This window comes from Psammomys obesus, unplaced genomic scaffold, assembly GCF_907164565.1.
Source record: "Psammomys obesus unplaced genomic scaffold, mPsaObe1.curated_primary_1811, whole genome shotgun sequence".
Lineage (NCBI taxonomy): Eukaryota > Metazoa > Chordata > Mammalia > Rodentia > Muridae > Psammomys > Psammomys obesus.
Window position 1 is genome coordinate 4,853,936 of NW_026596466.1, and position 20,872 is coordinate 4,874,807.

Genomic DNA, 20,872 nt, shown 5'->3' on the forward strand with positions numbered 1-20,872 from the left:
GGAGTTTAATTTTCAGCATCCACAGGGCAGTACAACAGGCTCAACTCCAGTTCCAGAGGAACGGGGGCCCTCTTCAGGTTTCCTGGGGTGCCAAGGGCACAAGTGATGGACAGATACACGTGCAGGCAAAGGCTTACACACATAAAATAAAATAAAAGTTAAAAAGAATCCCACAGCTGGGGATGCGGCTCAGCTGGTGGCTCGCTTGCCTGGCAGGCAGGAAGCCCTGGGTTCCATCCACAGCACAGCATAAACCAGGCATGGCGTGGTGCATGGCCTGTAACCCCAGCACGGACGGAGGTGGAGGCAGGGGAACCAGAAGCGAGGTCATCCTTGCGTATATAGTAAGCTAGAGGCCAGTCTGAGCTACAGAGGTCCCGGGCTCAGTCTCAAAGAAGACAATAAAGAAAACCCCGACGCCTCTGCTGGGAATCGTGGCTGGAGGCCAAGGCGGGAGCCGCCGCCCAGAGCGAAGGGCCTCCATTCTGCAAGTCCCAGGAAAGGGGGCGTGGCCTCGTGTGGGTGTGTCTATGTGGGGCGTGGGTGTGGCTTGACCGAATTGGGGCGGGGCGGCCGGAACAGGAGCCTGTGTAGACCTCGGAGCTTGTGGGCCAGGCCTCCAGGGGGCGTGGTCTTGTGGGGAGGGGGCGGGCCTGAAGGGGATTTAAGGGGGCGGGCCCGGCGCCCTCACAGGCGGCTGCAGTTTTGGGCGCCGGTCTCCCGGTCGCTCTCTTCTTCCAGCCTGGCTGGTGGTCTGTGGGTCCGGGCCTCCTCCACGTCTTGGCCTCCACGTCTGTGGCCTCCACGTCTGTGGCCAGTTCCTCGAGCCGCCGGCCAGTCCCGCCGCTCGCATGGCCGCCATCAAAGCCCTGCAAGAATGGTGCCGGCAGCAATGCGAGGGCTACCGGGACGTGAGCATCACCAACATGACCACCTCGTTCCGCGATGGCCTGGCCTTCTGCGCTATCCTGCACCGACACCGGCCCGACCTTATGTGAGTGCTCTTTGACCTTTCTGTCTGTCTCCGATGTGCTGCTGCAAACGGGAAACTGAGGTCTCGCTTGCCCCGGGATCCCGGTCAGAGTTTGCCGACACACCTCTCTCAAATGAGCCACCCGGGCAGGGCAGAGACCTGCAGGCACAGTCCATTCGGTGGCCCCCCAAGGCTGCGGCAGTCAAGTGGCCTCTGTGCAGGCCACCAAATGCAGCTGGGCCAGGGGCCAGGACGTGGGCTGTCCAGCCGGCTTAGTCAGTGGTGACTCAGGGCAGTGTCCGCCTTCCCCTGGCTCCCTGAGAAAGGGCAAAGGAGCAGCTCATGGGGGCCTTCTGAGACCCTGTACTGTCTTGAGGTTTGGCCCCAAGATCAGAGCCACTGAGACTAATAGTGGGATCGCTGCCCCTCCCCCAGCCTGTTCAGGCATCTTTGGGAAATCAATCAAAGAGGGAGGCCCAAGCCTTTTAGCACCTTAGGGTGGCAGGAGAAAAAGGAGACTGGACTACCATCCCTGGAAGTTGCGGGGGGGGGGAGGGGAGGGAGGGTCTAAAGCCCTCTATAAAAGAAGAGTCTTGGCATAGGAGGCTGGGAAGAACACGCTGCCTCTGTTTTGTCTCGGCCCACAGCTGAATCTGTTCTATCATTTGCTCACTTAGCAGACTCTGGCAGACTGTCTATTACAGGGATCTAAGTTAGGCTGATGGCCAGAGTCCTGGAAGGGGACAAGATCGCCTACTGCCCATGCTCTTCTGAGCAGAGCTTTGACTGTCCTGAGACACGACAGCTAGAGCCAGAGCTGCTGTTCCGGGAGTGTTTTCCAGGGAGGTCTTGAGGCTGAGTGAAGCTGGAGGCACCTGTGGAGCCGGCCTCAGTCAGGCTTCTTGCTGTGCAGACAGGGAAACTGAGGCTCAGAAAAGGAAACACACACACACACACACACACACACACACACACACACCTTTTGTTCAGAGTACACAGCCTGCCAGGCAGAGGCAGGCCTGGTCTGTCCGGCTCCCTTGTGCCCAGCTTTGCTCTGCTCGGGAAGTGGGAATCTTGAGCAAGAAGTAGTATTCTGCCCTGTGGTTGTGAAATATACCCCTCGCCCCTGGGAGCTGCTTGAGGAGGCCCCATGGCATGAGTCTGTCAGGGAGATGGCTGGTGTGAGCTCAGTCATATGGAAAGCGTGCTGCTGAGCTTCGATGGATGCTGGACCAGGGATGTGGACCTTAGGAGATGGACTTGGAATGACCGTGTGGGTAGCCAGGTCTTCCCAGGTGGTGCGGGGGAGGCTGGACGATGATCCAGAGTGGGGAGCCTAGGTGAAAACTATGTGACAAGTTTTCAGATGGAGGAGACGGTGCTGTTAGTTTTGGCTGGCCTAGCAGCCTCTGTTGGTAATTGGACAGGGCCTTTGCAAATACAGGGTTCCCATCTGCTCCAAGGCAGGGGATGTGCGTGCTCCTGACCTGGCACATAGTCCCTGCTGAGGAGGAGAGGTGTACACGCAGAGGTGTATGTTTGCTTATGCTTGTGCCTGCATGTACATGCTGGCATGAGCAAGTGTTAAATATTTGCTCATTTACTGGGCACCTGCTGTATACTGTCTAAGATCTCCTCAGCCTCCAAAGTGAAGGGAGCAACTTCCTGGTCTCAGACAGAAGTTCAAGGTGATGACAGGGAACCAAGACGCTGTGGCAGGAAGGAGGCTGGAGGAAGAGGCGCCTGCTCAGTTCTACTCTGGGTGCTGACTTCCTTGCTGTCCGTCCCAGCTAAAGATGATTAGTTAGTGCCGTGAGGAGACCTGGAGGTGGCTTGTCTGGGTAGCTGGGGCCCCACAGATAAGGCCATGCTGCTGGGGCTCAGTAGCTGTGATAGAAGCTTGGTAGGCGCTTCTGTGTCTTTGGACAGAGTTTGGAGGTGACAGAATTGGGACACCCTGGAGCTTCCAGAAGCTGGGAGAGATAAGAAGGACCCTCCCCCCGGAGCGAGTATGACCCTGCTACACCTTGACACGGGAAACCTGGCCTCTGGGAACCTGAGGACATGTATTCCTGGGTGTGGACACGTGAAAAGAGGTGGAGATTTAGGCAGGCACTACAGCGGTTGATGTGTTTCCAAAGCAGTGGTTTTCGGCCTGTGCGGGGTCGCCTAAGACCAACGGAAAACACAGATACTTACATTACGATTCACAACAGTAGCAAAATCGCAGTTACGAAGTAGTAACGGAAAGAATTTTATCCTTGGGAGCCACTACATGGGGTGCTGTACGGAAGGGTCGTGTTAGGAAGGCTGACAAGCACTGTTCTAAAGTGGCTGGGTGCGAAGGAAGGACTTGTGCCGTCTGATTCTGAGCGTTCAAAGCCCCTGGGGTGGTTCTGGTGAGATGGCCCAGTGGGGAAATGGGCTCGGTGGCCTTCCTTGGATCTGCAGCACTCACCCACATGACAAACGGAGAGGATGACTCCCAGTTGTCCTTTGACCTGCACGTGTGCACATCTGCACCTCCTCCTCCAAATAAATAAACGCCCCCAGCCTGGGTCCTGCCATGCTCTGGCCCCCGTGGGGGTGGGGTTCGGGGTGGGGGGTGTCTCACTGCAGACTTGGGAAGGAAAAGGGTGATGGACCACAGGTCCAGAGGACAGAGGGGCTGTCCTCTCCGAGGAGCCCGAGGTCAGATCTTGGCAGGACTCGGGGGGGGGGGGGTCACAGCTCCCTAATGCCCTAGTCCACTTCTCCTTCCCCTGAAGACCCTCTGGCAGCAGGAAGGTGGACATCCTGTCTCCTTATCCCTAGCTTTGCCACCAGGAAGTCCTTCCCTTTGTCTGACCTCAGAGGTTCCTCCTGCCTGCTGAGTGTGCTTCCTGTGGCCCTTGTCGGAGCACAGCTGTGAGGGAGCGAGCCTGGGCATGGAGCCAGCCAGGTGGGGCCAGGCTGCAGGCAGTGAGTTCACGTGTGCTGTGTCCAAGTCCCTCCCACATCCCTAGGTCCACAGGACTAGACTTCACCAGTGACGCCACCTGGCCCAGCCCCTGCCTCATGCCACGTGCCCCTGCTCCGCCGCAGAGCCTGGGCTTCCACAGTTCGAGGGTGCTGCGCTCAAGGACCGTTTCTACAGTGAGGCCTCCCTGCAGCTGCCAGGTTAGGGCTGGGGAGCCACCGGCACAGCAGCCCAGCCCACCTCCGGCTAGCAGCCTTGCCCCAAGTGGGACTCACAGAGTGGCTGGCCTTCCTTTGGGCCTCACCAGGAGTAGCCATAGGGCTCTAGTTGATCTATGAGGCCAGGGGCATAGTATCCTGTGGATATGAGCCAAGAGGTAGGTGGGGAAGGTGGCTTCAGGAACCTCCCCTCTGTTCTGAGATTGAACTCGGGTTGTGAGACATGTATGAAAGAGCCTTTACCCAATGAGCTGTTTTGTCAATCTCCATCCCTCCCTCCTTATCTCCCTCTTTCTTCCTTTTCTTTCCTTTTTTTTTTTTTTTTTTTTTTTTTTTTTTTTTTTTTTTTGAGACAGAGAATCTCATTATACATCCCTGAAGGTCAGGAACTCACTCTGTAGACCAGGCTGGCCTTAAACTCACAGAGATCCTCGGGCTTTTGTCTATGCAGTGCTGGGGATGGGTGGAACCCAGGGAACTGTGCATTCTAAGCAAGTTCCCTACCAACCAAGCCCCAGTGTTGGGATTCTGTTGTTTATTTGGAGACAGGATCTTGGTAAACAGTTCAGGCTGGTCTAGAACTCACTGTGTAGCCCGGAGAGTGGCTCAGACTTGGGGTAGTCCCCCCCCCCGCCTTAGACAGTGAGTACTTGGAATTATGGGTATCCACCACCACACCTGCTGTAAAGCTGGAGTTCTGTGGATACTTCCAGCTCTTGGCCACTGGTGGGGTGACCTGAAGGTCCCCAAGGCCCCTCCAGCCCTGGAGGCTAGTGTCAAGGCCACAGCTAGAAGCAGCAGGTGGCTGACACAGCCTTCCCAGATCCCTTGTGGGGGTGCCTCTGACACTCTAGACTTCCCTGGTCAGGGATTTCACAGGGGGTGCTCTATCCCGAGGCTTCCCTGGCCAGAGCTGGGAGTGGACCAGGCAAGGCTAGCCGAGCTTCCCTCCCACACAGGGTTTGGCCAGCAGGAAGCGTCTTGGGCACAGAGGCCTTCTGTTCTCCAGCCTGCGGCTGGCTGCCCAGACCCCTGCCACTGCCTTCCGGCTAAAACTGTCCAGGGCAGTGGGAGGGGCTGCTGCCCTCCAGGAGACAACCCAGCCTGGCGCTGGCCTTCCAGAGGCCTCGTTCCCTGTGCCTAGTTCCCGGGTCTCCTGGCTGGTCTCCCTGCTATTCTGTTTGTTTCACACTCTTGGTTTCACACTCACCCTGAGCTCCTCTCTTCACTTTGGAGCTGCAGACCTCTCTCTAAACTGTCTCTTCTCTCTGCCTTTTTGCCAATGGGATTAACTCCAGATGTGCTGGATTTGCTTAGTGATAACACGGAGCTGGGAATTCCCCCCCCCCCCCCCAAGCCTGGTGCCCACCCTGCATAGTTGAGTTTTCTTCCAGGAAATACAAGAACATGAAGTCAGCCACGGGAGAATTCAGAAGGGGTGGGGGAACTATTCCCAAGGGGTCCCATGAGGTGCTCGGGTGGGGGGGCTGGAGGCTGGCTTCCTCCACAGCCAAAGCTCACAGGGCTGGGGCGTCATTGTATTTGGTGGGTGGTGGCCTGGTTGTGCGGTCATCCACACAACGTTGGGTGGCTCTTAACTCCATAGTTTCATTTAATCTGTTTGTGTTGAAATGGAATACAATAGGGTCTGGTTTTGCCTTGTAAACACGAGGGCCCAGTTCAATCCCCAGCACCCATGTACAGAAGCCAGGGACAGTGATGTGTACCAGTAATCCAGGTGGAGTGGGAGGTGGAGCCAGGAGGCTCCCAGCACTTGCTGGATAGCCAGCCTGTTCTAATTGGCAAGCTCCACACCCCAGTGAGAGAGACCCTGCCTCAAAAGCTGGGATGGACATCTCCTGAGAAATGACACCCAAAGTCAAGGTCTGGGCTCTATGTGTCCTCACACATTCATGTATCCACATGAGCGTGCCCCAACAAACAGGAAATCAAGGAAAGGGGGAAAACAGAAGGGTAAGAGAATGCCAACCAAACCTTACTTAGGATGTCTCCAGCGAAGGAATCTAGCAAACACCAGCCTATATGGCTGAGGCAGGGGGATCTCAAGTTCCAGGTTTGGGTGGTGGTGTAAGTTCCAAGCAAGCCTGAACTGTGTCTCCGGGGAGACCCAGGCTTGATGAACATGAGGCTGACAGCCGGGGCTGAAGCTTTGTGGTAGAGACCGGCCATGTGTGAGGCCCTAGGTTCGATCCCTAGTACCGGAAGAAAGTAAGTGAAGTTGGAGGTTTACGACAGGCATATGGCGCCGAGAGTGGTGGTGCAAGCCTTTAACCCCAGCTTAGAAGAAGAAAAGAGAAAGAGGCAGGACCTATGTGGAAAGCCAGGCAAGGTGGTGCAAGCTCCTGAGCCAGGCAGGAGGAGACAGGAGGATTTCTGGGGCTTTCTGCTCAACCGGTCTAGCTTATTTGGTGAGCTCCAGCCAGGGAGAGACTCTGTCTCAAAAAAGAAGCTGGGGCTGAAAAGATGGCTCAGGGGTTGAGAGCACTTGTTGCTCTTGAGAAGGACCTATTCAGTTCCCAGCACCCACATGGCAGCTCACAACCATCTGTAACTCTAGTTCCAGGGAATCCGGTGCCGGCTTCTGGCCTCCACGGGCACACTGGGCGTGTGCATGGTGCACAGACATGCATGTACCACAATGCTCACACACACAAAATAAAATTTAAAAAATCGTTTTAAAAAATTCAAAGATAGGGGCTGGAGAGGTGGCTCAGAGGTCAAGAACACTGGCTGTTCTGCCAAAGGTCCTGAGTTCAATTCCCAGCAACCGCATGGTGGCTCACGACCATCTCTAGTGAGATCTGGTGCCCTCTTCAGGTGCACACTCAACAGTATCCTAGTGTCCCAGTGTAACTGGACTTGAAGACAGGGTCATCACAGATGTGATCAAGTGAACGTGAGGTTGTTAGGGTCGCCTGCCCTGAGGGACCTGTGTCCCTAAGCTGAGGGACTTAGAGATACACACAGAGGCTGAGGGTGTGAGGACGTGAGAGACCGCAGTGGCTATACACAAGCCAGCAGACATGAGCACATTTTCTCCCACAGTCTCTGAACAGGCCCTGCCCACATGCCCATCTTTTTTTTTGGTGGGGGCGGGAAGTTCAAGACAGGGTTTCTCTGTGTAGCCTTGGCTGGCCTGGACTTGTTTTGTAGACCAGGCTGGCCTGGAACTCACAGAAATCCACCTGCCTCTGCCTCCCGAGTGCTGGGATCATAGGCGAGCGTCATGGCGCCCGGCGGGTTCTGCCTCTTGAACTCAGGTCCTCATGCTTTCTCAGCGAAGACTTTCAGCGCTGAGCCATCTCTGGAGCCCCGCAGCGTCCCTCCCTGGAGAGAGCAACAGTGGCGTTTCAGAGCCGTGTTTCAGAAGCACTGCCACACAGGCTTCACGGCCTGTCTCAGGATACAGAGATGGATGATGGAGAGAGGACTTGATCAGTTGTCTTCCAGGTGCTGGCTCGAGCTTTGGTTTAAACAGAGGACGGCCTAGGCAGGGGTGAGGTGTGTGGCTAAGCAGCGCTGGTCAAGGTGGGGGCTGGTTAATCGCCTCAGCTCTGGTTCTGCAGGATGCTCTGAAGAAGTCCCCATCACTCTGGGGCCGCACTGGGTGTGGGGGTGGGGTAGCGGAGTGAGTGCTCACACTCCCGGGTGCAGCTACCGTCATCATCATCGTGAGCTGCTATCCTCCCTGGGGAGCGGGGTGTGTGTCTGCCCTGTGATACTCTGCTGTTGTCAGAGCGCAGGAAGACTGTAGGTTTTGGGCGATGGCTGCAGAGCACTGGTTCTCAGCCTTCCTAGGGTTGTGGCCCTTTAGCATAATTCCTCATGTTATGGTGACCCCCCCAACTATAACGTGATTTTGTTGCCATTTCATAATCGTAATTTTGTTACTGTTATGAATCGTAACGTAAATATCTGATATGTAGGATTTCCGACATGCGGCCCCCAAGGGGCCATGACTCGCTTGATAGAGGTTACCTGATGGAGAACTTGAGGTGGCTTTTGGGGTCTGGAGTAGGACTGGAAGAGTTGGACTGATGCACTGGGTTTCATGTCTTCATCCCTGTGTGGACAGGGGATAGTTATCATCAGGTTTTAGGCAGACCTGTCTGGAGCGATGGCTGGGCCTGGATGTGGAGGTCAGTAGACGGCTGGCCCAAAGTAAAGGACATGGCGAAGAATGGAGGTGAAGGCGTCGGGCCTCCTCCTGCTTGTGCTCATCTCACTGGCCTGAGCGAGGAATCAGCACTTTTAGAGACGAAGAGAGTGAGGCACGGGGGCACATGGTAATCCCAGCACGCAACAGGCAGGGGGTAGGAGGATCGGAAGTTCAAGGCTGGCCTTGCTGACTGTCTTACTAGTGTTTCTGTTGCTGTGGTAGAAACACCGTGACCAAAAGCAAATGTTCTATTGCTGTGAAGAGGTACCATGACCGCAGCAGCTCTTGTAAAGGAAAGCGTTTAGTTGGGGCTGGCTTACAGTTCAGGGTTTTGTCCATTTTCAGCATGGCGGCACGCAGGCAGACAGGTGCTGGAGGAGCAGGAAGAGAGACGCCGGACCTGGCTTCAGCATCTGGAACCCCAAAGCCCACCCCAGCAACATACTTCCTCCAAGAAGGCCGCACCTACTCCACCAAGGCCACCCCCCCCCATGACCAAGTATTCAAATGTATGGGCCTCTAGGGACCTTCCTATTGCAATCACCACAGGAGAAAAGTGTATTTGGCTTACACCTTCAGTCCACTTTGAGGGAGGTGAAGGCAGGAACGTGGAGACAGGCACTGAAGCAGAGGCCGTGAAGGAGCGTAGCTGGTGGGCTTGCTCCCATGACTTACACAGCTTTACATCACTCAGGGCCACCTGCTCAGGGGACCTGTGCTGTGTGAGGCAGCTCTGCCTGCAATGGGCTGTGCCCTACCACATCAATCATTAATCAAGAAAATGTCCCACAGGCTTGCCTCCAGGCAATCTGATCGGAGGCATTTTCTCAGTTGAATTCCCTCTTTCCAGGTGACCCTTGCCTGGGTCAAGTTAACATCAAAGCTAGCTAGCACAACTACGTAGGGAGTCTAACCTGGGCTGTCTGAGACCCTGTCTCAGACAGGGTATGTTGCTGGACCCTTAGTGTTCTCTGGGAAGCTGGCTGTGAAGGGCTTTCTGCTAAGATGGTGAGCCCCGGATTTGGTAGGCTCAGTCAGAACGCCAAGGCCTGGCTTACACCTGTAATCCTAGTGCTTGGGAGGTAGAGGCAGCAAGATCAGGAGTTCAGGGTTGTCTTTGGCCACAAAGTGAGTTTGAGGCCATCCTGGGCTGTGTGAGTTCCTGTCTCAAAAATGAATTACTAGGAGCTGGCAAGATGGCTCATCAGTTAAAAACGCATCGGTCGCTCGAGCAGGGGTTCAGCGCCGCGCACCCACACGGCCGCTCACAACTGCCTATAACTCCAGTTCCAGAGGATCCAGTGCCTTCTTCTGGATCTTCTTCTGAGGGCACTGCACACATGTGGTACAAAGACATATATGCTGGCGAAATACTCATACATCCAAAATAAAAATAAGGCCGGGCACATTCAGTCCCAGCACTCGGGAGGCAGAGGCAGGTGGATCTCTGAGCTCGAGGCCAGCCAAGGCTACACAGAGAATCCCTGTCTTGAAAAAAAGCAAAACAAAACAGACTAACAAAATAAAGATAAATACTCTTTTAAAGCATAAATAAGTAAAGTCACACCCAGACTCCAGAGAGATGGCTTAGTGGGTGAAGGTGCTTTCTGCACAAACCTGGGGACCGGGGTTTGCTCCCCAGGACCCACACACAAGTGGAAGGAGAGAACCAATTCCACAAAGCTGTCCTCTGATGTCAACACATAAGCTGAAGCAGACACGCCACCCTCCGTATACAGTAATAATGATGAGAAAGCATCCTGATGGGCCCCCTTTTGGCACACTAGCGCAGGCCTCAGCAACTCAGGGACGGATGGGCTGCCTTCTGTACCCCATGCCAAGGGCGACATGAGCTCAGGGCATGGGAAAGCAAAGGCACACACATGTTTGCTTGGGGACCTGAGTGTCCTTAGAGGACCCTGGAGAGTTCATCAGGCAGAGACAGGGAACAACTTGGTTTGAGGTCCGGAGGCTGGGCCTGGTGTCAACAGGCTGTGGTAACTGGAGGGACTGGCCAGGGTGGTTCCGTGTGGTCATGGAGACCTTTTGGGCCCAGGGAAGCCATTTATGCTTGGTCCTGAGAGTTAGATGGAAACAGATGGCTTGTCTCGACCAGTGTACCATGCCCCTTCTCAGAGTGCGGCCGCTCTGCTGGGGGCCTGGAAGGGCTCTGGAGTACCTGGACCCGTGAGTGAGATGACAAAGCAGGGCCACAGGGAGGCCCTGGGCTCCCTGGGTGGACAGAGGTGAAAGCAGGAGGCCAGCAGCCGCCTCTTCCTCTTCTGTTTAGAAACAAAACACAGCTTGTTGTCCGGCCTCCTAGCAGTAGCCATTGAGGTCAGTGACCCTGGGCGCCAGAGAAGGGCTTGTGCTTTCAAAGGGGTGGGGGATGGGAGGGACCAGAGTGGCTGGAGGACTCTGGGCTGTCCAGTGAAGGCTGGACACGCACACGCCAGTCCTTGAACAGTCTAGGGACACCCTGCATCTGGGGACAGGCTCAGGTGGATGGCATCTACCCACATGTCCGGGGGCTGAAAGCCGCCCCTTCCCTGCCCCTGTCCTTTGTTGGCCCACCTCTCACTGTGCGGGTGGTCCTGGCATCTGGAATGCGTTATCGGAGGTGGTCCTGGCCGGAAATGCTGGGAGTTTCCTGAAGGGCCGGGTAACTGGCAGCTGCTGGCTGGCTGTGCTGATAGCTGAAGGGGAGGTTTTGTAAGGGTGGGACACACGCACTCCAGCTCTGAACCCCACTATGTGACAGGACTGACCCATCGCATTTTAGTTGGTCTACAAAATGCAGCCCAGGCCTCTGAGGGTCCTCATGGCACAGAACTGGGCAAGGCCTGGCTTCTGCTGGCAGACTGGCTTCAGACCAGGCTGTCCCGGGTCGGGCGGCTGTGGGCACCCAGAACCTTCCCTCTTTGTTGTTTGAGACGTGCCTGTGTCCGGGGAATGTGACTGTCACATCTGGCCAACTGGTGTCTGAACAAGACTTACATTTGGGACTGGGATGGAGCCAAGTGGTAAAAGGTGTTTTTTAGCATGGAGGAGGGCCTAAATCTCTGTTTCTAGAACCTCAGGGAAGGAAAGAAGGCGGGAGGGAGGAGGGGAGAAGAGGAGGAGGAAGGAAAAGGGGTAGGAGGGACTGAGGAGACAGCTAAGTTGGTAAAGCATTTGCCGTACATGCATGAGGGCCTGAGTTCGAGGCCCAGAACTCATGGACAAAGGGCAGATGCAGTGGCCCGAATCTCAGTGCTGAGGTGGTGGTTGGAGGCAGGAGAATGGATCTCTGGAGTTCCCTGACTGGCCCTCCTAGCTCAACCAGTGAGCAACAGGTTCACTGAGAGTGATGGCAAAAGACACTGATACTGACTCACATCTGCCTGCACACAAATAAACATGCCCACACATAGAAGGCCGAGAATGTAGCTCAGTAGTGATGTGCTTACCTAGCATGTGTGAAGAGTGAGGCCCTAAGTTCAATTCCCAGCACCGCCAAAAAACAAAAAGCAAAACCAAACGATTTGGATGGCTTGACACCAAGCCTGATGACCTGAGTTTGGTTAGGATCCACGTGGTGGAAGAAGGGAACATACTCTGATGTCTGCACACATGCGTGGTACCCCAGGGCCCACTCGCAAGCACACTGGCTAGATAGAGACACTGTAATGAATACTGTAAATAGAAAAAGAAGACCAAGGAAAAGAAAAAGAATTCCGTCTTCAAAGTTGTGTTGTCCTCACAGGCAGGGAGCCTGGGGTTCCAAGGGAAGTGGCCTGCCAGAGGCAGACTCTAAGAAACAGGACACGGTGTTCGGTCAGAGACCCTTCCTCTGTGCCAGGAAGCTTCCTGAACAATTTAGGTCACCCCGGTAGCAGCAGCACCTCCTGGGACCCACAGGCAGCAGCGGATGGAAGGGCAGTTAGTTGCTCTTCAGCCAGCCTCCCTGGGGATGCCAGCAGACTCTGGCGGGCCTCTCTTGTCAAGATGGGGCTGGGCAAGGCAGCTTTCAGCTGGGCCGTGGTTTGCCGTGTTGTGGCATGTCAGGAAACGTGACATGCTCATGGAGTCTAGGGCCCACCGGGCACTGGGTAGGTGGCACCCTTGGCCTCTCCAAGACAGCTCTCCTGTCTGGGCTGCTTGGGGCCCCACCTTGGGTACTTCCTGGGAGCCGGTGGTCACATATGGACTCAATCCCGAAGCCAGTCGAGGGACCAGGTACCTATGTGGTGGACACCGAGTCTCACCTCCCCATGGATAAAAGATGGAGTGGTTGGCCCTGCCTCCTGCTAGTGTCTTGCATGTGTCCCAAAGCCTCTGTGCTCAGTGTCCAGCCCGCAGGACCTGTGAGCATCTAGGAGGTATATGTTTATAAGTTGCTCAGAACAGCGGCCCTGCAGAGGGGGCCAGATCCATAAACAGAGTCAGCGCTGTCCCTGGAGCATGTCATCCCTCTGTGTGTCGGCTCGGCTCCTCAGGGCCTCTCATGTTCACCCCACAGCGTCCTTTCTGCTCTGAGCTCTGTCTTGACTGGACCACCCCGGGCTGATGGTTGTATTTCTCTGGATTTGTCTTCTGCTACATCTGATTGGGGGCAGGAATAGCAACCAAGGGCTCAGCCTCCTTATTGGCTGGAGGTGAGGGCCAACCTGGGGCCCTACCGTGGGTCACCTGTACCCGAGTGGTAGGCGGTGGTGGCATCATTGTGGTCACTGTAGGCCAGACCTGGTGCCAGCCTGCACATCTTAGATTTGCTTGGGAATTCACAGTGAGTTCACAGCCCCACTCCTAGCCTCAGTTTCCCCATTTGGGCAAAATAACCCTGAGGCCTTACTTTCTTCTTAGAGTTGAGTAGCTTTGGACATAAGTGTTTTCTTTTGTTGAGACAAGGTCTCCCTATATACACCTGCCTGTCCTACTTGGTATATAGACCAGGCTGACATGTTTGTCTGTCTGTTTTTGTTTGTTTATTTATTTGTTTTTGAGACACAGTTTCTCTGTGTAGCCCTGGCTGTCCTGGAACTCACTTTGTAAACCAGGCTGGTCTTAAACTCAGAGATTTGCCTGCCTCTGCCTCCTGAGAGCTGGGATTAAAGGTGTGTGCCACCAGTGACAGGCTTTTTGTTGTTATTTTTGACACAAGTGTTTTTATCTTTCAGAAACTTCAGTGCCCTCCGGAAGGAAAACATTTACGAGAACAACAAGCTGGTGAGTAGGCCAGCTGATGCCCACTGCCCTGTCCCCTAAGGCCTCTGCCTCAGACCCCCGCCTCATGTCTGAAGGACCACTGCACCTCAGTGGAGCGAGCCTTCCCCTATGCTGTCCTGGGGTTCTGTTCTGTCCTGGGGATTTGACCTCACCTTAGATCCTAGGCCCCAGGCACCCTCTCTCCCTCTCTGGGACCCCAGGAAGTGGTAGCCAACTCCTCTGTGGATGGCCTGTCTGATCCACCCAGGACGGAGCAAGGCCACTGCAAGCTGTGGGAGGGTAAGTCGTGGTGGTCCTGAGGATGGACAGGACTGCTCCCTGGTCCTGGGGGACCACCTTCCCTGGCCCCTTGATTCCAGACCTATCTGTACCCCCACCAGGAGAATCTTCCCTGTGCCAGCCTAACTCCCCCTGCTACAAAATAAGCCCCACTGTCCCTTGGACTGAAACATATCTGTTCTTACTCCGAGCCAAGCAATGTCCACGTGGGTCCCTGGACTGACATCACTGAGCAGGACTGAGACAGTGGACATGAGATGGCTTTCCTATCCAGGCAGGGCAGCCTCTGCGACTTAATGATCATGAACTACAATTAGAGGCTCAGTTCCGGGCCGAGCCTGGTGGCAGCACATGCTTTTAAGCCCAGCACCTTGGGCCGGGGATATGGCTCAGTGAGGAAGACCCACGTTCAGATCCCCAGCCCCCGTGTAACTGGCGGATGAGTGTAGCGGCTGGCCTGCAACGCCAGCGCATGGAGGTGGGTCAGGGAGCACCAGAGCTAGCTGGCTGGCCAGAGTAGCCCACTGGCCAACTTGGGATTCAAGCGAGGGACCCTGAGTCAATACACAAGATGGAAAGTGATCAAGGAAGGCATCGGTGTCACCCTCCAGCCTCCACACACGTGGGCACATGACATACACACCCCCCACACACTTGAACATGTGTGTTCCCCCCCCCCCACATACATGTAAAAAAACATGGTAGAGAGCGATTGAGAGAAACCTTGACCTTGACCTGGCTTCCACTTCCATGTGTATATGCGCGCAAAAAAATACACAGATGCATGTGCGCAAACGAGTCAGTTCCTCAGGGGCTGACTGCACGGCAGGAGCACGCAGCCAGGATCGCTGGTACACTGCTGTCACGGCCCTGGGCTTGAGACAGGAGCACGCGCTGAGGAGATGAGGCTGGGCTGCATGGGTGCCTGCTGGCAGGGGTGTGGATGCTCTGAGGAAGTCATGCTGGCTGGAGTGGCGCACGGGCAGAGGCCTTGGGGCTGCAGAGTGCTGGGAAGGACACAGTTGAGGGGCTGGCTGGTGGCTAAGGGTCTCGAGGCAGGTGCAGGGCGTGGCGGAGGAAGGACTTTGGTCTCTCCCTCCCAGCGAGTGAAACTGGGTTCCTGGGAAGCATGAACCTGGGGCTCTCCACCCCCAGACTCTGCAGGAGAAAGGAGTGTGTGGTGAGGAGGTCATACAGAAGGCACAAATGGCCCTCAGTGGGAGTGGCCAAGCACTAGGCTCGCTGTGCGGGTCAGAGGAGATCTGAGGCTTGGTATGAGTGTGCTGTGGGGGCACTAGGGAGCTGCACGTGTGGCAGCAGCATAGGAACCCAGACTTGGCATCCATATGGAGGCCACACAGGCATGTGGAAGAGGAGAGACAGTGAAGGGAACTACAGGAGAGCTCTTGGAGTCACCAGGATGTGGGACGTCACCAAGGCCATGACATCAGTGCCTCTGCCCTGGACTAAATGGAACTGGTGGAGCTTTACTTTTTATGCATTCTGTTTTGCAGTCCTAGATTTGAACTCAGGGCTTCACACATACTAGGCCGATATTATACTGAGCCATACCCCAGCCCCTCACTGGGGGATTCTAGGCAGATGCTCTATTCCTGAGCCACACATCAGCCCCTCACTCGGGCATTCTAGGCAGGGTCTCTAAGTCACATTCCCAACCACCCTTTAAGTTTTTATTTTGAGATAATATTACTAAGTAGGTCTGGCTGGTCTTGAACTCACTCTGTAGCCCAGAATACTCCTGAACTCATAATCAGCCTGCCTCAGCCTCCCAGGTATCTGGGGTGATAGGCCTGCAGCCACAGTTGGCAGTTTGATGAGGGCTTGAGTGGGTGGAAGTCACTGGCAACCACAGGTGGCTGTCTCAGCGAGGCCAAGAGTCAGATGGAGACAGGGAGTACAGAGGGGTGTCCAGGGGCTGCCTGGCAAGGGAAGCAGATGGGGAGGGCAAACAAGGCCATAGGTCAGTAGTTAGAGCCTCCATGGGCTTTGGTCCTGGAGGTGGGCAGCAGATGGCGGAGGTAGGAAAGGCACTGTGCTGGAAATTATGGGGTCTGGTATGCAGCAGGTGCTCTGTATATCTGGGCTCCTGGCCTTCCCAGCCTAGTGCTTCCCAGTCCCTGGCTCGGGGTGTCAGGCGCCCCATAGACAACCTGCTCTAAGTAGATGAGGTTTGGCTCAGTAGGGCTCTGGAGGCTCGGCGCTGATTCCAAAGTGATGAACCCCAAGGGTGGAGTGAGGACAAGACTCCAAAAGCCTCCTAGAGCCAGGCCTGGCAGTACAAACCTGTAGACCTAGCTACTCAGAAGGCTGAGACAGGAGGGTTACAAGTCCAGGGTGAGTATTGGCACTGGGGGTGTGGCTCCATGGTAGAGCCCCTGCCTAGAATTCCCCAGTGAGGGGCTGGGGGTATGGCTCAGTGGTAGAGCTCCTGCCTAGAATCCCCCAGTGAGGGGCTGGGTGTAGCTCAGTGGTAGAGCCCCTGCCTAGAATCCCCCAGTGAGGGGCTGGGGGTGGGCTCGGTGGAAGAGCACTTTCCTATCGTGTGGGAGGTCATGGGTTCAGTTTACAGCACCTGTCCCCAACATACGACCTGCCCTCGGTCTGCTCTCCTGAGGAACAAAGTCCTGTTGGGACTTTGAACCTTTATACAAATGGACAAGTCAGGCGGGAGCCCTCTGACTTGAAGCCCAGGCTTCATTGCCCCCTTCTTTCAGCTGGGCTATCCCACTGATTTGAGCCCCTTTCCAGGCCTTTCAGGTGGCTGAGGAACAGTTGGGCATCCCTGCCCTGCTAGAGGCCGAGGACATGGTGGCCTTGAAGGTTCCAGACCGGCTGAGCATCCTCACCTACGTGTCTCAGTATTACAACTACTTCCACGGCCGCTCCCCAAGTGAGTCCCGGTCCAGAGGGCCCTCCCCTGCCGGGGGCGTGACAGACTGCCAATGCTGCCAGGGCCACCAGCCTGTCCTGCAGTCCTCCCTTCGGGTCTCCATGCCCACCCTCCGTCCTCATGCCCCAGCACTGATGGCTAGTGATGCGAGGGGGCAAGGAGGGCACCTTTTTGAGACCATGCGTGTGAATCCTATAGCTGTGTCTGTTACCAAGGAGACCAGGACCCCGGGGCATCCTTATCCCCCAGTTTAGTCCTGCCGGGAGACACTCAGCACGGCTGTGTCTACCCTGTGTTCCTAGGTGCAGAACGCTCTGTCCTGGCCTTTTACCCTCTTTGCCTGTCTCGACCCTGAGGGTCTCAGCCGGTGGCTAGAGTAATTTTGCAGCCCCTGTTCATGCTGGATTGACCTCGGCAGGGAAGCTGTGTGGCTGAGGCAGGGATGGGCAGGGCAGAGAGGACAGAGCGGGTCTTCGCCCTCCGAGTGGGGAGCTGCTTGTCTCCCTGCGCCACATTCCTCTTAAAGCTTTAGAAATCTCCGGAATCCCCCGGGCTGAGGGCCAGCCCCAACTGGTGGTTTGGAAACAGAAAAGTCCCTTTCCGTGACCCTAGATGGGGCTGTCGGCTAGGAGAAGGGGTGAGGGCCAGGCCAGGGTTTTCTGGGAAAAATGTGCCCTGAGGCTGCCCTTTCTCTGCGCTGTGTCCCAGCAGCTGTCCTAGGGGCCCGTGCCTTTCAGCGTGCACACAAGGACTTCTTAGAGGGCACAAGCTCTGGGTGGGCGCCTCCTGACCCCTGTTTTCTGTGCCAGTTGGAGGCATGGCTGGTATGAAGAGACCCTCATCAGACACAACTGAAGAACTCTCTGGAAAGAAGGTTCCGGCCCAGCCTGCCAAGTTGCCCTCACCTGCTCCAATGCAGAGGTCACCGCTGTCTCCAGCGAGGACAAACCCGGTGGTTCAGAGGAATGACGGTGGCTCGGAGAGGCCATCCCCAAAGGCTGTAAGCATAGCTCAGTTGAGTGGGCATCGCAGGGCTGTGCATATCCGAAAACGTAGAGCTGTGTGGGATTTTGTCTCAGGGCACGGCGCCCCTTCCAGTGCTTCATATCCAGCGCACCCACTGAGGTAGCATTCCTAGGCATGGCAAAGAGTTGTGGTTCCCGTACGACCAATGGGTAAACTGAGGCACGAGATGTCATCCAAGTAGAATGGAGCTGGAACCAAAGACCTTTCCGGGCTGGTTTAGGCTGTTGTCCTGTTTCCGGATGGGAAGGGACACTGCACTGGACCTTGCTTCCCAGGCCAGCCCCGCAGCCCTGAGCTGGGGTGCCCCCTGCTGGGCCTCGCTGGGTCCTCTAGGGTCCCTGGCGCTAGAGCAAGGCAGGCCTGGATGCCAGGGGAAGTAGCCTGATCCCAGGGCCTGGAGGGGTGACAGGAGGTACTAGGTTTGTCCCCAGCATCCTCAGCGTCCGGTCTCCTGCTCCACCACAGGGCCGTTTGGAGGCCCTGAGTGTGTGACCACGCCCATGCCCGGGCTCCTGGCTCTCCAGGGCCCCTGTCAGGTCTCTAACCTATAGAGCGGGTCTGTTGGCCACCTCTGGGCTGAGGTGGGAGGTTGTAGGTGCCAGCTGCCCCTCCACGGTCCTGGCCCCTCCCTGCAGGCTCTGGGGACGGCGGGCAGCTCTGTCAGCAGCAGCTGTGGGGTCTGCGGCAAGCACGTTCACCTCGTGCAGCGGCACCTGGCTGATGGCCGGCTCTACCACCGGAGCTGCTTCAGGTATGGCTCCCCGCTGCATGTCGGGATGTCACTTTCTCGCTCACACACCTCCCCTGGCTCCCACGGGCCTCCCATCTGTCTTCCACTGGCCACAGATATCCTTCTTTAATGCCCCCTTGGGGATGTCCTTCCAGACACACTGACTCAGCCTCCCTTGGCTTTTCTCAGCCCGTTGTGTTGCTTGCTTGTTTGTTTGTTTTAACTCTGTGACCCATAGTCATCTCCTCCCTGCCTCCCAGAGCACCTAGATTTGGGGGCCGAGGAGTGACTCCTCTGTCCACCTATCAGCCTTGGGGTGGTTGGACTCCTGAAGGTGAGGCACACTGTGTGTCTTTATGTATGCAGCTAGTGACATGTCTGGGCGCCCTGTGGTGCCCACGCCCTGACAAGCCACCAGGTGAGGCTGCAACTCACAGTGCCTGAAATCACTAGCGAGCACCTGCTGAATGGATGGAGATGTGGCAGTGTGTGCTTTCGGGAGCGTGAAATGAATGAGTGAGGGGGTGGATGAATGACGGAGTCTCCGTGGCTTCCTCCCACAGGTGTAGACGGTGTTCCAACACGCTGCACTCAGGGGCCTACCGTGCCACGGGAGAGCCGGGGGTCTTTGTCTGCTCTCATCACGGCCTGGAAGTCACCTCTGCGAGCCCCAAGTTGTCAAGCCTGGCCTCAAGGCAGCCAGGGGTTTCTGCTGCAGACAACAAGCCGACCGGCGTCTCACGGAGGGTTCAGGAGGCAAACGGAGAGGTGACCTCGCTGAGGGCCAGGGCAGCAGCCTGGGAACCCGCTGTAGGCAACAGGACTGCCAAAGGTTTTGTCGGAAATGATCCTGACCCTCCAGCTACCTCCCAAGTCCGTGTGGGGAGCCCTGCAGGGCCCAGGCTGCCCACGAGCCTGGTGGCCACTACTTCTGTGAATAGCAAGGCCATCACCCGTGTGACTAACAGCTCCGCAACACAATGGTCGCCACCTGCCCAGAGCAGCACAGTGACCGCCAGCTCCCGTCCTGTTGTGTCCCCAAGTGCTCTGGACTCTAAACCATCTGTACCCCAAGGCCACACGGCTTCAAAAGGTGTTAAGACGCAACTCAACTCCAGCACAGAATCTCCAAGCACAGCAGCCACCACAGCCTGGACCCCCTCAGCCTCTAGGACCCAGCAGGCCCGAGAGAAATTTTTCCAGAACCGTTCCCCGGGCCCAACCCCAGCCAGCAGCAGTCCTGCCGGCAGGGCCCCCGCTGTGGTGACTGCCCCCGCTGGCGGGGTCCCCGCTGTGGTGACTGCCCCCGCTGGCGGGGTCCCCACTGCGGTGACTGCCCCTGCTGGCAGGGCCCCCCATGTGGTGACTTCCCCCACCAGCAGGGTCCTCACTGTGGTGAGTGCTGCTGATGGCAGAATGTCCACTGTGGTGACTGCCCCCGCTGGCGGGGTCCCCACTGCAGTGACTGCCCCCGCTGGCAGGGTTCCCACTGCGGTGAATGTCCCCACTGGTAGGGTCCCCACCACAGTGAAAGCCTCTGCCAGCGCAGCTTCTGCTGTTGTGGATTCCCCTGTCCAGGAAAGCAGCCGGGAGCAAGCACTCAGTGTCCTCAGGAAGGCCCTGCCGGGGCTGACAGGAGCTGCTACCCAGGCTCCCAGGAGGTAGGTGGAAGGGCCGTGGGATGTGGCTGTGACCTGCCCACCAGGACATGGAGGAGTCTGATCCTCCATGACTGTGTGGCTTTAGCCTCCTTATCTGGGAGCAGAGGTGGGGATGGCGCAGAGGCAGGAATACGGTGATAAAGGTGTTGGTGGCTACAGGTGGCTCTTCTTAGACTGCGGCTCCAGGACCCTCATGCCATCTTGAGAACGGGAAAATGGGTGTTGAGCGGGGTGCCCCACTGCCTGGCACCATGCCTTGGGTGACTTGCATGAATGGAGCTGGCTGCTGAGGGTCCCTTTAGGCCTGGCACCTGTAGTGTCTTCCATTGACCAGAGGGTGCAGACAGAGGGGTAGGGCCACTCCTCGCACTCCTTCGGTGGTAGAAGCATGTCCTGTGGCAGGCCACCCGTTCTACTGGGGCTCCAGAGGAGGGTCCTTTCATCTCTCCAACATCTAGACTTTCCCGGCGGCTGCCTCACTCCATCTCTGATTCCATTGTTGCATGGACTCTGCTTTTGCTGTCTCTCTCTCTCTCTCTCTCTCTCTCTCTCTCTCTCTCTCTCTCTCTTTTTCTTTTGTAGTGTTGGAGATAGAGTTGAGGGTATCTCACATGCCAGGCAAGTGCTCTACTACTGAGCCACACCCCAGCCCCTCACTTGGGGAATTCTAGGCAAATGCTCTACCACTGAGCCACACCCCAGCCTCTCACTGGGGGATTCTAGGCAG

General features: G+C 56.4%; 1 protein-coding gene across 2 annotated transcripts in view; it reads left to right on the forward strand.

Moving 5' to 3' along the window:
* Positions 1–691: 691 nt before the first annotated feature.
* The window catches only part of Micall2 (MICAL like 2), a 27,806-nt gene continuing 7,625 nt past the window's right edge, over positions 692–20,872 (forward strand). For both annotated transcript variants that reach the window (XM_055598605.1, XM_055598606.1), the window contains exons 1-6: positions 692–994; positions 13,490–13,538; positions 16,587–16,728; positions 17,538–17,728; positions 18,390–18,505; positions 19,048–20,145. In XM_055598605.1, coding sequence (XP_055454580.1) covers positions 852–994; positions 13,490–13,538; positions 16,587–16,728; positions 17,538–17,728; positions 18,390–18,505; positions 19,048–20,145 — 1,739 coding nt within the window. In that variant the 5' untranslated portion in view covers positions 692–851. The remainder of the gene's footprint in view (positions 995–13,489; positions 13,539–16,586; positions 16,729–17,537; positions 17,729–18,389; positions 18,506–19,047; positions 20,146–20,872) is intronic.